Raw genomic sequence first — 16,351 nt, forward strand, 5'->3', positions numbered from 1 at the left:
TTTGTATTTCTAATGGGGGAAAAAGTTAAAAGAACTTATTGTACAGGACAATTAGGTGCATTAGGGAATAAACTTCCTGGGCTACAGCAACTAAGTGACGGAGTGGGAATGACTGGAGTGCTCCACAGCGAGCTGGCATAGAAGTCATGGGGTTGAATAGCCTCCTTCTGTGCCAGACGTGACTCTGTGACTATAAAACTTGACTATACGGCATGCATTTCTTTTAGACCGAACAAGCATTGAACAAAATATGAACAAAAGGGAGATGTTTCAGCACACATGTAGAACCGGATGTATTTTCAGATGATAACGTCAAGGGGCAGGATGTAAATGAGAAATGGTGGGGGCCAAAGATAGATCCGTGAGGGACCCCAAAAGGTAATGTGCAAGTGGAAAGAGAAGGCAATGCAGACAATTCTCTGGCTACACCTGGCTACATTGGAATAAAAACCCCTGCACCATTCAATCATTCATCATGTTTTAAAGAATCATATTGAGGAAGGAGCTCCAACAATCACTTCTCAGTCAAAACTTCCGTATGCAAACAAGTCAGGTACAGGATAGTAGGCAAATGGAGGAAGAAACTAAAAAGTAACAATACAGTTAGTGCAGAGATGAGCTCTGATTCTTCTGCACCTGCTAAGCGTTTATGTCATTGTTTATCTAAGCACTAAAAGCATTGCATCCTTTAACTGAACAAATAGGTCTAGGTTGTAAGGAAAAAGGTAAGGCACAGACTGGCAAGAGAGAAAATAAATTACAGTGGTGTCATACATAAAATGGGTGGCAAAGGTAGCAAGTAAATATTTAAATTTATCTAATAACTTTAGATCATATAAAGAATGCGTGAAATGATTAAATACAGAAACTTTAAATAAAGATAAGGTTAGATAGGGATGATAATGTAGGTGGTACGCCGCAAAACAGAGTACCTGGAGAGCGTTGCAATCCTGGCCTATCACATCCAGAGTAAGTAGCTGCATCTTGAAGAACATCAGCTCAGATTTGTTGAGTTGGAGTCTGGGATGCTGACATTGGGGAGGGCATCAGGGAGAAGTTACCTGGACACTTTATATTCAGGAAGTGACCATAGAATCATAGAAATAACAGTGCAGAAGGAGGCCATTCGGCCCATTGAGTCTGCACCGGCTCTTGGAAAGAGCACCCTACCTAAGCCCGTACCTCCACCCTATCCCCGTAACCCCATCTAACCATTTTTGGACACTAAGGGCAATTTAGCATGGCCAATCCACCTAACCTGCACATCTTTGGATTGTGGGAGGAAACCGGAGCACCCGGAGGAAACCCACGCAAACACGGGAAGAACGTGCAGATTCCGCATAGACAGGTGACCCAAGCCCGGAATCGAACGTGGGACCCTGGAGCTGTGAAGCAATTGTGCTAACCACTGTGCTGCCCCCACATCCCTTAGGTAATGTACAGGTCTGGTTTATGGTCACGAACAGGAGAGCGAGACTTTCAGTCAGGCAGATATGGGTGCCCCAGATGCAGGGCTGGAAGATCCTTGACCGCTGCCCTAATCCAACAGGTATGAGACTTTTACTGCCTGAAGCCTGAATGGATAAGGGGAAAGTTTTCAGAGGGCATGAACAACTGACCACAGCATCATGGTATAGGAAACTATTCAAGTAGGGAAGTGAATAGGAATATGGTAGCAGCGTGGGACAATATAGTCAGGAGTTAGATACCGTGCTAGTGTAGCCATCTGGGATGGCCACTTACAACCATGGACAGAGAGACTCGCAAAGCCTAGCGGGTAAAATGGACAAAGCCAGATTAAGGCAGGCTCAGAGCCGGAAATGTATATTTGCAAGCAAGGAGTCCAGTTGGTATCGAAACTCCGACCAATTAGCATTTTGATGGGCTGATTAGCATTTGATGGCCCATCTTCACCAAGACAAAGGACTGGTACTCGAGCGACCGGTACAGTCCCAGACATTTTGGCGCCACTCCCTGTTCAAGGGAAACGTAAACAACGGGATCAGTGACTGCTTGGGACACGTCCAGCCATCCAGGCATCCACCCATTTATTGGTTAGGAATCAAACAAAGTGATCAAGGATCACCCAATTAGTGGGGTCCAAACTGAAGGACTGCCCGAAAGAGCACGAAAACCCCCAAGTATAAGAAGAGAGTCCGCCATATGTTCAACCCCTTTTGGACCTGGCGCCTGGCAACGTCCATCTCCAATCGCAGCACCACCAGAAGCAAGTCCAAGTTCAACGCTCGCTACCAAACGGATGAGCCTAGCTGAGCAGCAGTTACTTCTCCAGACTCGATAGATCCAGAATCGAACAGCGGCCACTGTTCCTCTGACCTAAACCGGGTGCCTGAAGTTAAGTACAGGTTGTCTTAGTCGATAGGTGTAGTTAACTAGTAGTGTATGTTGCATGATCCATTGTGTGTTTAAATAAAGTACCCCTGACCTTGAACTAACTAACTGGTGTTTGGCTCTTTGATTGATAGCCGGTTGAACCTTGTGGTGGTATCATTTGATACCTGGCGACTCTGAGCATCAGAACATAGATATCAAAGAAAGGAGGGCAAACTCACTGATTGCCATAATTAGAGCAGAGCAACAGAGGAAACGAAAGCACAACATTCTGCAATTGTGACCATGAGCTCCAAAGGTTGTGCTACCTGCTCAACATCACTTTGCAGCTAGAGAAGAGCCCTTGAGTGGAACAATTGTTACGGTTCATGTGTAGACCAATGGCATAGGTAAAACTAGCAATCAGATTCTGCTGAGAAGGTTTGAGGAACGAGGGCCCAAATTAATAAACAGAACCTCAAAAGGTAAGATTACTAAACAAGGGGAAATTTAGAAATCTAAAGAGAAAAGTCAAATGTTTAGGGCAGTGGATCAATGTAGGTAAAAACAAAAAGTGCAACAGAAGGGAGAGAGTTTAATAGCAAGAGTGCATCAGTGAAAGGATTAAATCAGGAATAAATGGTAAAACATGAAAATTAAACACTATCTGAATGCACAAAGCATTTGCACTAAGAGATTTGAACAAATATCACAAACAGATATAAATGGGAAGGATGTAATAGCCATTATGATCGCATAGTCATAAGGCTGTAAATTAATATTTCAGGGTATTTAATGCTTCAAAAACACAGACAGAATAGAAAAGGAGGGTAGCAACACTCATAATTACAAATGACACAAGTTCAGCAAGTGAGGAATGATCTTGGCGAGGGAAAGCAGGGAGTAGAGTCAATATTGATGGAGAGAAGAATGAATAATGGATAAAAATACTGGTGAAGTGCAGTGGTTTACAAACCCACCCCTCTCCCCGTCCCCAACATGAGCTATATAGTTGAACAGAGTCTTATTAAGTAAGAGAAGCTTGTAAACAAAGGTATTGCAATAATTGTGGAGGACTTTAAACTTCACAGAGGGTGGAATTTTTCATTTTTGTGACTAAGTACCATGGTGGGCAGGTTCCACTAAACATTTCGTACTGCATGTGGCAAGAGATCGCACCTGATTTTGCTTTCGGAAGTGCATTAATTATGCATAGGTGCATTTTGCTCTGAATCACATGGCAGATTGAGAACTAATTGTCCAATCCCGCTACCACCTAATGAACTTGTTGGTATAGGCGCTATATTTAGACGCCACCCTCACCCTCTTCAGGCCAGCTTTCAGGAAAAGTTTCAAAAAGGCTGCGTCAAAGAGAGCTGTTCCAAAGTTCAACAGTGACTCATTGGAGGTGCTCATCATTGATGTGTGGCAACACTGGGATATCCTCTATCCCCGGGCTGGCTCCAGGAAGCCCAACAACCTCACCTCTCAGGCCTGGGAGGCCATTGCAAAGGCGATCAGCACATTGGGGACTCAGCCATGAAACGCCATCCAATGTAGGAAGAGAATGAATGATTCATCTGCTCTGCCAGCGCAAGTCAACCTTGAGGTCATTCCAATCTCTCACTCTCATAACAGCATCATGCACTGAAAGGGTTACACTGCTCGGGGATCTCACTCAATATTAGCAGGAGGCATAACACCACTGATTGTCTCACGGGCATTTCAATATCCCCAACATCTCATCTATCATGCTGCACAAACTCCATCGTCATCCCTTACGGAGCAAGGCTCAACCTCTCATCCCACTTTTCCCAGCACATTCCCTCCGTTTGCCTTCATCAAGGCCAAGCTTGCGCACGACAAGGAGAGATCCCAAATCATTGAGGAGCTCCTGTGAGTAAGTGAAATCGGCTTCTTCCTGCAAGCCAATGGGGGTGAACCCTCCATGAGTTGATCACATCTCGTCATTCTCAGCGATTCTCTCTTACAAGGTGCCCAGGTGGCTCTTCCAGGGTGCCCAGGTGGCACCCCATCTGGAGAACAATTACCTGGGAGCCTTCCCCTGGTAGACACCCCAAATGTGGTTATGCCTGGTCCCCATTTGTGGCCACAAATCCTTCTCAAGCTTTTCCCTTGCCTGAGGTGTGGTCAACCTCAAGTTAAATCACCACCAGTCAGCTCTCTCAAAGTGGGGAGCAGTCTATGGTCTTCTGGGACAATGGAGACTTTAAATTTAAAAGTACAATTTCCTTTCTCTAACTTTATGTTTAGTTGCAGTGTTTCTAAAAAAATTCTTCCCATTATTAAATGCAGTTTAATTAACAATTAAAACTGACCTGAAAAGGAAGCTGAAGGACATCTTTCACTAAAGGTTGAATGTTGTTCAATGAAACACAGCTGCATGTCCCAAAATCCACAAAGAACACCGTACAATTCCTTTTGGTGTAGAGAACTGACAAGACCTCCACTCTACGCCACCTGAAATTTCAAGGAAAATTTGTCATTAGTTTTCCAAATGAAGAAAAAGTCCAAGACACTGCCAATCCATAACCAACAGCCAAAACTTTCATTCTTCAGTATCTGTGTCATATCAACATAATATTCTTTCAGAAAACAATCTAGTTTTGAGGTCCATATCAACATTTAGGCCAGTTGGTGGACTTAAATGAGTTGGCCTGTCCACGACTGGCAGCAACATGGCAATTTTCTGACCAAAGCTGCAAAGAACTCAACTGAGAAGGAGCTGTACAGCCACAAAAACCTGGCAGATGAAACCTTACAAGTCATGGGAAATCTAACAACACAAGCAGAGGTTTGGAATTCCAATCAGGGTGGGGGAGGGGAAGGAAGTTCAGGGAAATGGGGATTCAAAATTACCTTCTGGGTAAAAGAAAATTGTAAAACCTCCTTTGCTGGGCCTCAAGCAGCTGCAGTGTTCAGCAGATTTGATTTGGAGGGGAAGCTAACAATTCTCACTTGTATTTTTTTGTTTGTTATGAAAAAGAGGATGTTTGGGTTTTGAAATCCAATCAGTCTACATGTCACATATGGTTTTCTGTAGTCAGATGACCTCTATCATGAGGCAGCCTCTGTAAGCAGACATCTTAACAGTCAGTTCAATAAAGCGTCTCACTTGAGTAAATTGATGAAGCACTGCTGTCTCTATACATGAAACATGGAAGTGGGGGTGACTCTCCCAAAAAATGCCCAAGTGTCATTTCAGGTGGGAAAACTGGTGAGAATTCCACCAGCTGTTCTGGCGTGAATCCCATTGCAATCCGCCCACACTTCAATCATTTTTTTTGGAGCTCAAGGAAATGTCATTGAATTCACCTCTACTATGAATTTTTTCAGGATTAGGGACCTAAAGACGCTGGCAAGACCGGCTCCTTCGAGATCGGGATGCTCTTTTTAAAGGGTACCCAGATCTCAAAGTTAAGTTGAAGGTCTCCCACACCCCCAACCTACGGACATCATGATCCCACCGCAGTCATGGGCAATACCCACAACTCTTGACACCAGGGGGAAACCCCCTCAAGCATGCAATAGCCCGCGATGGGGTCATTGAGGGCACTCTCCTCAGGCCACCCACCCCTTCATGGCCATGACCCCTCTCAGGCCCTACCCATTTCAGCTTAAACCAGTCTAAAGTTGGATTGGTAACCGTGAAGTGCCAACAGAGGTTTACAACATATCAGAGCACACAAAACCATTGGCAGCAGAGCAAGTCCTAGAGGAGTACAAAGATGTGTTAAAGGGTTGGGATGTCAACCAGGAGAATATCATCCAGAAGTCGATGAGAATGTATAACCAATTCAGGGTCTTACCCACATGGCGAGCTTAAAATACAAGTCAGAAGAGGTGGAAAAGAGGGGAATAATCAAAACAAATGACAACTCCTAAAGAGTGGTTAGCAGCTTGATAGCAGGGAAGCAACCTGGAAATCTTAGCATGTTTAGACCCAAAGGATTTAAATAAAGTGCTGAACAGATCTCACTATGCCATGCCAAACACGGAAGGAAGTTTGCTGCAACTTGCTAAGCTAAAGATATCCGCTATCCGAGATGCAAAGGATGGTTATTGACAAGTGAAGCTGGGTGAAAGCAGCAGCTTTCTAACTACATTCTGGGTGCCTGTTGGAAGATGCAGATGGTTGAGCATGTTGTTTGTCATTTCCAGCATCCCAGAAGAGTATCAATGTAGATGTTATGAGGTAGTCAGCAATCTTCCAGAGTGGAAACCATAGTGGATGATCTATTATGTGGAGATAAAATGGAAGAATCCTTAGCTGACCTGGATGAGAATTTAATCTGACTGCTGGAGAGTTTGCCAGATTAATCTGAAGCCGACCAATAAAAATTTGCTAAGGTGCCTGATGTTAATCAAGCACTTAAGTCATGTATGGATGGCAAAAGGTCTTTGCCCGGATCCTGACATGATGAAAGCTGCGGCAGCGGTCAACAGACATGAAAGCAGTGCCAAAGATTTTCTGGATTTGTGAACTGTTTTGCAAAATGTTTGCCTAATTTGTCAGCTATGCAAGCTCACTGGCAAGGAGGTGGTGTGATATTGGGGAACAGAATAAGAAGCATCAGTCACTAGAATCAATAACTAGTAACGACAATGCCTATGCAGAAGTACTATGATGGAAGTCACCTTGCAATATGAAGCCTGCAAGTCACACGTGTGTCCAGGACACAAACACAAATAAGAACAACACTATGCTCAGATTGGGAAAAAGTGTCTGGCTATCGTTTTTGCTTGTGCATCAGTACCTGCTTGAGAAAGACAAAGTAACAGTGGAATTCAACCAGAAATCCCTTCAAAGCATTTCTGGAATCTGTTCCAAAGCATCTGCAAAGAATGTTATTTTATTTACGAAGATATAATTTTGTCACGACATGCAAGCGAGGAAAACAGATGCAGATATGCTGTTGAGAACAGCGTTCCTCATGGAGATAGTTGAGGATTCTAAGGTAGTATGTGAAATCTTCCAGATTCAGCATGAAGCAGCAGCCATGCATGATCTGGAAGTCATCAACCCAGCAGAGACAGTGAATCTGACAGACAAGTGCCCTGCTCAAATCAAGCAAACTACCCAACAAGATGCAGCGCAACAAGACATAGTGATGAAAGGATGGCCTGAGAGCACCAAGGACACATCTTATAGTCACAAGAACATATTGGGCATACCGAGTTGAACTCTCAGGCCAAGATGGCATCCTGTACAAAGGAAATAAGAGTAATCATCCCTCAGATGAGAGGAGAGATGCTGAAGTGCATGCATGCAAGCCTTCAAGGAATTGAATTGACTCAGTTCCCATGTCACACATGGATTTCTGTAGTCAGGTGACCTCTGCCATGAGGCAATCTCTGTAAACAGACACCGTAACTGTTTAATAAGCCTCTCACTGAGAAACATTGATGAATCTCTGCTATCTTTACACATGAAGCACAGCTCTCCTATTCAGGCCTCAAATTGAAATTGACAGTTTAGGACTCAGTTATGTCATTAGAACCAAACCTACATATTTATAGAGCATTCCACTGGTCTGCCAATGCCAGATTTAAAAATTTGCATCTTTTTGTTTAAATGATTAAATTCCTAATGAAACAGTCACTCCCCTTTCTAATCTCCTCCAGTTAAATAACTCTGAAATATCTCTGTACTCACACAACTCTGATTTCTGGTTCACAAGCTTTATTTTTGAGAATTTAGTAATTTGTGTCTGTATTATGATCAACTTCAAGAAATTATTAAATTGATTTTGTGCATCATTTAGGTACCCAACTGTCAGTCTGGAGGTACAACTGTGGCATAAATATAACTAGGTCGAAGGAAAATTGAAAAAGCAAAATTCAAGAAATTAAATAGTTCACGCATTAATCTGGAAGTACACAATTATCTGAGACCCACATTTGTTTATCCTATTTGTCACAGAAATTGAGTGTTTTTAAAAACAATTTTTAATTTAATCTTCTCCTCAAAGTTCCCCATCAATCTGGATCTCAATTTAATCTGTAAAATCCAAGAAAAGCTTTTTGTAAAAGTCTCAGGTTTTCTTACAGACTAAGCACATGGCCTAAGTTGCACCCCTGTGATCTGCCTGCCACATTGGTTAATGCTAACTTTATCATGTTTACTCTAACGATTGAAGAATAAAACTGATGCTCGGCCCAATCACTTGCTTGGCAAGACACACACAAGCAAACTGCAGCGTAAGGACATCCGAATAGTTACCTCTTTTTTGTTTCACAAAACGCCAAGCACAAGTCACCAACAGCTGGCACATAACTGCCTGAAATGGAAGTTTCCTTTCCCAGGGCTCTTTGGTTAATTTCATTCTCTAAAGCGCAAAGCCTAATGGAACAGAAAAATAATCTTGATCTTACTATTTTCAGCCATTTGTCAATTTCATTTTGAATTTTGCACCTATGGGGCAAGATGGAAAACCATTTTATAAATCCTTAATTTAAAAAAAAATATTTTTAAGGTTTTGCAGAATTTTTCATAATAAAATAGTAGTAACAATAATAACAAAACAATTCTTAACTGTACCAGTACAATATTATTTACTTACGCTTCCCGTGTTTCCACCAACTGCACGTAGAATTGCTTTGGACTATGAAATTCAGAAATTATGACTGAATAGTAGTTTCCATCATTCTTGAGAATGGCATATTCTAACTTCTTGTCGTAAAGTGGCCTATAAAACAAATCATAACACTTGCACAAAGTTTGATTTCACAGATTACTATTAGAAATAGTCAAAATGGAAGAAAATTCTTCAAGCAGCACATTCTTATTAATTGTGGTACATAGGTAAACATGGTAACTACTCTTTTCATCAATGCCAAGCAAACCAGTCATGAGATTATGTTTTGTGTTAGTATTGGTTTCAGGAGGAACATCGAACAGGATATTTGGCACTGTATAATGTCCCTCTGAATTACTGAGGCAGACTTTGGAGTTTTTATTTTGATTATGAGCACAAATTCCTGATATCTTGCTAATTTGAATATACACCTCTAATCTTAAAAGCGCAAATGCACTACCAACTGAGCTAATCTCACAGATAGTGCAGTATGGTCATGGTATGATATGTGTCTTTCTAAATGATCCTCCTTTGCAGTGTAGTAGAGATATTTTCCCCAAATGTTAGGAATTTAAAAAGAATAAAAAGCAGCAATGAGAAAGAACCGCACTTTATTAGAAAAAAACTCACCTTTGTGCTCAGGCAATCCATAACATCCAAAGAAATTTGCAAGCAACCTGGAAAGGGAAAGACCATCCAACTTCCGCTCGATAGAACTTAGAAACAGAATGGGATCTGAACTCTCATCTAACGACCTTGGCTTCATATCCTTGACTTAATTGAGCTAGTTCCACACATCTGTCACCCTTTGAGGAGTGCTTCCTAACTTTTCTTCTGAACAGTTTGGCTTCTGATTTTAAAGTTACATTCACTTGGCTAGAGAAAGTTCTTTATATAGCCCATCAATGCCTTTCAAATTCCTAAAATAAACTTTGACCAAATCACCCATTAATCTAATAATAATCTTTATTATTGTAACACTGCAATGAAGTTACTGTGAAAAGCCCCAGTCACCATACCCCGGCGCCTGTTCGGGTACACTAAATTGGAGAATTCAGAATGTCCAATTCACCTAGCAAGCACATCTTTCAGACTTGTGAAGGAAACCAGAGCATCCGGAGGAAACCCACGCAGACACGGAGAGAAAGTGCAGACTCCACACAGACAGTTACCCAAGCGGGAATCAGCTCACCTCTGATCCTGACAGCAGTCTTGCAATTTTACGCTTGGAACAGCTTTAATTGCTCTTAAGTTAGACACACACCCCATCCTGGATAAAAAGTCCCACCTTGGAGAGCTGCCAGCCAAGTGGATGATGACAGATGTGCAGATCCCGTCGGAAACACTGCACCCAAGGAAACCCTCCCTAGACTGCCAACCGACCAGACACCAAAAATAGAGGATCATAGAATTTACAGTGAAGAAGGAGGCAATTCTGCACCGGCCCTTGGAAAGAACACTCTACTTAACCCACCCTATTCCCATAACCCCACCTAACCTTTTGGACACCAAGGGGCAATTTAGCATGGTCAATCCACCTAACCTGCACATCTTTGGACTGTGGGAGGAAACTGGAGCACCCGGAGGAAACCCACGCAGACACGGGAGAAAGTGCAAACTCCACACAGACAGTCACCCAAGGACAGAATTGATTCCGGGACCCTGGAGCTGTGAGGCAACAGTGTTAACCACTGTGCCACCCCAGGATACTATGGTCAACCTCACCACAAAAGTTCTGGCAGCATAAAAACAGTCAGAGGGAGACACAATTCAGGGTAAATGACTGACTCCTCTCCCCCCACCTCCAAGGGAGTGCTCGACAAACTCCTGTTCTCAACAGGTTAAAACACAACTTGCCTGGGCCCCAAGAATAAGCGCAGCCTAAAGAAAAAGATTAGATCGGACTGTGGGGACGGTCCTCGAACATAGTGAGGACAGATCTAACCTCATCACCCACACCCTCCACCCTGCTCGGCTCATCCTGCCCCCAGGATACAAAAGGATAAAGAAACTGTGCACAAATTCAGCTTAACATAATGCAAACTTATTCATTTAGGATAATTGATTGCCACCCCCAAAAACTTCACCTTCCTGCAAGCAGATAAAGTAACATTAACAGACATCATGATTATCAGGGCGTAAAGTCCAGGGTCAATTGAGGAGCGAGGCCATCACCAGGATAAAAGATCACTCCATTGACGCACAAAGAAAGTAGACATCAAGGGAAAACAGGAGAGCATCCTTCAGGATCTTCCAGGGATTTCAGCGATCGGAATACGAGATTCAGTACTTCCAGGCTGCAAACTCGACCGGGCCCAGGCAATCAACAACTTAGGCTCCCGCAGGTTGGGGGAAAAACGGCCTGGCGGGCTCAGGTAGTTTCCACTCCTCTTGGCCGACACCAGGAACAAGACCACATAGAGCCAGAGGTTGGAAGGCCACCCCAATCCCAGGCTTTGAAGATGGGATTAAATGTGCTCCAGATCGAGATTCCCAAAACATGGCAGCCAGTTCTCAAACCCGGCCTAAGGGATTTTCACAGTAACTTCATGCAGTGTTAACGTAAGCCTACTTGTGACAATAATAAATATTATTATTATTAGAAACTCTCCACCATCTCATCTGAGACATCAGGCTCAGCAGGGCTTCACACTGGTTCCCCCATGCCCTCACCCCTCAGGATGGACAACAGTTCATGCAACAGAATCGCAACTATGCGGTGCTGGGCTCATACCAAGAATGGTCTCTCTGTTACAAGAACTTCCTCATGTGCGACCACTGCTTCACAAAGACACCTTGCACCTCCTGAAACTGGGTTTTGATGACTTGTATTGCAAAACTAAGCCATTCATCGCTTGCAGCCATCATCCGCCGGTACCGTCAGGACGGTACCACCATACCGTCAGGACGGGAATCCTCACAAAACTAGCTGCGCCAAAAACAAGCCCCACCTTCTTCCAGCTGCCGTAAATCAACAAGGATTAATGCCTTTTAATTCGACTCAATAAAGCGGAGACACTGACCAATAACTCTTGATACTTTGCACTAACCATGCAGATCAAGACATAAAAAGGTGTCCACAAGGATAAAAATAAAGATTGAAAGATGAGCAGAGCCAGAGCTTGCAAAAATGCAGATGTTCCGCTCTCACATCATGTGATCCCTCAGATCTTTTTAAACTGTTACCACAGCATCAATGTCCTCCATCAGCATACTTGTGGAGTGCATGATTAGGACTTTTGTGATGGATGGGAAACCAGAGAGAAAGGTCACAAGAATAAGATTGGGGTTTGGGAAGCAGAGATTTGGACTGAGAGGGTGTTAGGAGGCTGAGACTGGACAAGGTTAGGTGAGGGAAACAGAACATGTTGGGGGAGGTGGGTGGAGTAGTGGTGTCCACACTGGACTCAGCATTTCTTGTACAGGAGCCTCAGCAACAATATCTGCGCTCCTTATTTTGGGTAAAATGTGAAAGATTGTTTTCACTTCTAGGTATATGGGAATGGAGACTGAGGACTCACACTATGCTCAGGAAGCAGCAGTAGTTCCAATACATGAAGGAGATGCAGGAGGTTACAGACCGAGTACGACCCACACGTGGTGCTGTGCAGCCAAGAGGAGTACTCCTGCTTCTTCATTGTCAACTGAGAGAGGTTTATTGGAAGATGAAATTTTCCAACCAATTCTACAGTGCCCTTCAAAGGACTGCTGGAGAACTGGTTAAACTAATTGGAGCTTGTGTGGCACAAGGTCCACCTAGTTTCTCCAGCACATTTTACAAGAGGATCCTGAAATAAGTACAGGATCCATCCCTGAATATTTAATTTGATCCAAAGCCGATTTCAGAAAGTGCTAGGTCCACCTAAAAATAGCATCTCCAGTAATTGGTATACATAGTGCTAATTTTAGGCCCAAAAAATGGGTGAAATTTATACTAATTTTTACCGTGGCATGTTCAAAGTGTTTTGCTGAATATGGCCTATGTTTAGCACCAGGATGTTGATCCGATCATGCAAATCAGGAGTTTGACATTCCTGACGCAGACGGTTCTGAATGAGGAAGTATGTTTCTCATGTTAAATTGAATAGTTGTAATTTATTGATCACAACTAGATCGATTAGAAAGTCATTTTTAATAGCATAGCAACTTACTGCTTCAGGGGAGAATCCTCATCAGTCAAACAAAGTCCAGCTATCCTACAGAGTTCTTTCAACTGTTCAATGTGCTCTGCATTATCTGTTCCAAATCCAGAATTCATGATTTCTGAGCGAATGTTATATTCCAATATTGTGGTCTTCAGATCAGTTAATTTAGCCATGTGTACCTCAACAAGAAATATCAATCATAAAAACACTTCTGATTCACACAATATAGAATATCTGGTTGCAAAAATGTACATATCAGATTTTATGGATTTTAAGCCTATACTGAATAAATAGTTATTTTATATTGAATCTAACGTTGTAGACATTGATCTAAACCTAACTGTGAGTGTGCTTTGATTAATTAATCAATGATAATCAGTAGTGACGTGTTGTCCAAATTAATCATCCGGTGTTTGGATTACAGCTCTGTATTTCCATTCTAAGTTAGACTACTAAAGGTAGTTTATTTTATTCAAAAGTCCTATTTTTAAAAAAAGTTGTTTATTTTATTCAGAAGTCGTATTTTTTAAAAAAAACTTAATTTGATGACCGTTGGAAAACAAACTCGGAAAAAGAATGGCCTTGTGTAAGGTGGTCAACTGCAGTGTGGTCATCAGGAGATGGAGTTTGATTGATAAACATGCCAGCTAATTGATGACAGTTGGGAAGACACCATCAAAAATATGTAAACATCTTGGATTGTGAAGTCTGCAAAACCTTGTAGTGCCTGTGAGAATTGATAAGGACGTTTGTTTACAGACCTGTTGAGAAAGTCTGAACAACGTCTCAAAAAGATGGAATGGAGCAAGAAATTTGGCTCAAAGGGTCTTGTTTCCAGGATTCGGTGCTGCAGCCGGAGTGGAATAGCCAACCACTGGAGACTACGGGAGGAAAGGCCAAAAATGGAATGACTGACCTTGGTGCCCACCTGTTATAAGGTTATTTGGACACTTGGTGATGTATGAACTAAGGGGAATTGCACCAAATTAAGTTCCTGTCGTAGAACAGAATAAGTTGGGGTTATCCATTTTGGGAAGCTGTTGTGAACAGACCAATTTGGGGTTAATGTTTATAATATATCGTATGTAGAATTATCTTTCTTTGTTCCTTTTAACATACAAAATGTCTTCTTTCAATAAATATTTTTTCTTAGTTCTTCCACATTATCAATTCTAATTATATATAAATGTTATAATTGTTACTCAACAAAATTATTGTTTTAACACATAACTGGCATTGTCACTCATTCCTGTTACGTGCAGAGTACGGCTCTGGACGCAAGCGAGACTCCAAAGGGACTCCTTACAATGGCAATCTCAATGGCAACAGCTGTCTGTAAAATGTATATACAGACTCCTAGAACTAAGTAGGTTACACTTGATCCATCACTTTCTTATGGATTTCTATCTTTACATTTGAGAGTTTTCTCCAGTCAAATTGTTGTTTTTCTTTTTTTCTTATTTTATAAATTTAGAGTACCAATTCATTTTTTCCAATTTGGGGCAATTTAGCATGACCAATCAACCTAGCCTGCACATCTGGCTTATGGGGGCAAAACCCACGCAAACACAGGGAGAAAGTGCAATCTCCACACGGAGTGACCCAGAGCCGGGATTGAACCAGGGACCTTGGCACCGTGCGTCAACAGTGTTAACCACTGTGCTGCCCTTGGTTTTTCTTTTAATGGCTTTCCATCTTACTTCCTTGTTCCCGACTATACAGTGCCTGCAGTCCTAATCAACAGCCTCTGCCACCTCTACTGAACTTCGACTGTCCATTGCTAGGATGAAAATATCCTTTTTCAAACACCTAATTGACTTCCAAGAATTCCGTTCAAATTCTATGGTTACATATAATTAAGTTTTCCATTAAGCATTTAAAAGTAAAGATAATTGCATACGTGAGCAAATTAAGTAGGAGCCGCTTCAAAAATAAACTTATTTGGAACAGTACATTTAGCTTTGAGATTTAATTTCTCATACTCACTACAGTATTCAGCCATAAAGTATTACCAAGAGCAAGAACAATTTTGGCGTTGAGTGATTTATTGCTGATCTTTTGTTTAATAAATCTGGAAACCTGTTAAAAATCAGAAAGTTTCAAGACAAAAACTACACTTCGAATCATACCGTTCTCGGACACCGGCTAATTCATAAAATGGGCTCCAAACTGCTTACATACCAAGATAACAAATCAAATATTCATTATGAAGGTCAGAATTCTTGCAGTTAGAATTGATTAATTATTCAGTTTCTCATTTTCCAAAACAAGAATAAAATATACTGCATTATAAAATGAGGTTATGGGCTGGGGAAGGAGTACAAGTTTTCAACCACTTCAAAATGATGAAAAAAGAAATGAAGGTCAACAGCGCTCACTTTTATCACTAGAAACATCGAACAATTCAGATGCATCTTTTTAAATGAAGCCCAGATGAAGAATAAAGACCAAACATCTTTTAACTGTTACCTGTGGAAAAACACTCTTTATGAGATTGACATTCTCAACTGCTATATTAGTCATCCCAGTGGTTTCCATCAATGAAGCAGCTAATCCGTACCGAATTATGTCCAGATTAATGCTGTGAATTTTTACACTTTTGGAATGCTTTCAACTGCCTTCCCACATCACTTAACAATCCTTGCAAACATTGTGGGCGAGACTTTCATTAATTATTCAGGCAGAATTCAGACTGAAATGCTCTGAGGTGAAACAGAAACTTACTAACCTGTTCCATCAGTTTCCTTATGTGAATTACTACATAATTTTTTTAATTCAGGAGCAGAGCTGAGCGGGAGAAATCCGGAGTGCAGTCTGGGAAGATAAGTGATATAAAACAACTTACCTCAGGGATCTGCGGCCTTCACATCATGAGCGGAGCTGAACAGGAGAAATCCGGAGTGCAGTCTGGGAAGATAAGTGCTATAAAAAAAAACTTACCTCATGATGCACTGTCAATTATCATAATACAAGAATGAATGGTGGAACAATCGAGGCTTTATTGAACGACATATTGTGCCTCCTGTAGCTGGAAGCAGAATGGCGTCAGCATGGGCGAGCACACACATTTATACGCCGCCAGCTGGTCGGTGCCAGCAGGCAGGGATTTACCAACATACATCTAATATACGGACAGTGCCGTAATACATATAATATACCACTAGTGATGTTAACCACACCTGAAATGAAATGAAAAAATGAAAATCACTTATTGTCACGAGTAGGCTTCAATGAAGTTACTGTGAAAAGCCCCTAGTCGCCACAATCCGGCGCCTG

The 16,351-nt window shown here is 41.9% G+C and overlaps 1 protein-coding gene across 4 annotated transcripts in view; it reads right to left on the reverse strand.

Moving 5' to 3' along the window:
* Positions 1–16,351, reverse strand: part of tdrd12 (tudor domain containing 12) — a 157,507-nt gene that overhangs the window by 36,096 nt on the left and 105,060 nt on the right. For all 4 annotated transcript variants that reach the window (XM_038806556.1, XM_038806557.1, XM_038806555.1 and 1 more), the window contains 5 exons: positions 15,062–15,154; positions 13,082–13,254; positions 8,916–9,041; positions 8,576–8,695; positions 4,671–4,812 (listed from right to left, as the gene is read on the reverse strand). In XM_038806556.1, the coding sequence (XP_038662484.1) occupies positions 4,671–4,812; positions 8,576–8,695; positions 8,916–9,041; positions 13,082–13,254; positions 15,062–15,154 (654 nt within the window). The remainder of the gene's footprint in view (positions 1–4,670; positions 4,813–8,575; positions 8,696–8,915; positions 9,042–13,081; positions 13,255–15,061; positions 15,155–16,351) is intronic.

Source organism: Scyliorhinus canicula, chromosome 9 (genome assembly GCF_902713615.1).
Source record: "Scyliorhinus canicula chromosome 9, sScyCan1.1, whole genome shotgun sequence".
NCBI classification, from domain to species: domain Eukaryota; kingdom Metazoa; phylum Chordata; class Chondrichthyes; order Carcharhiniformes; family Scyliorhinidae; genus Scyliorhinus; species Scyliorhinus canicula.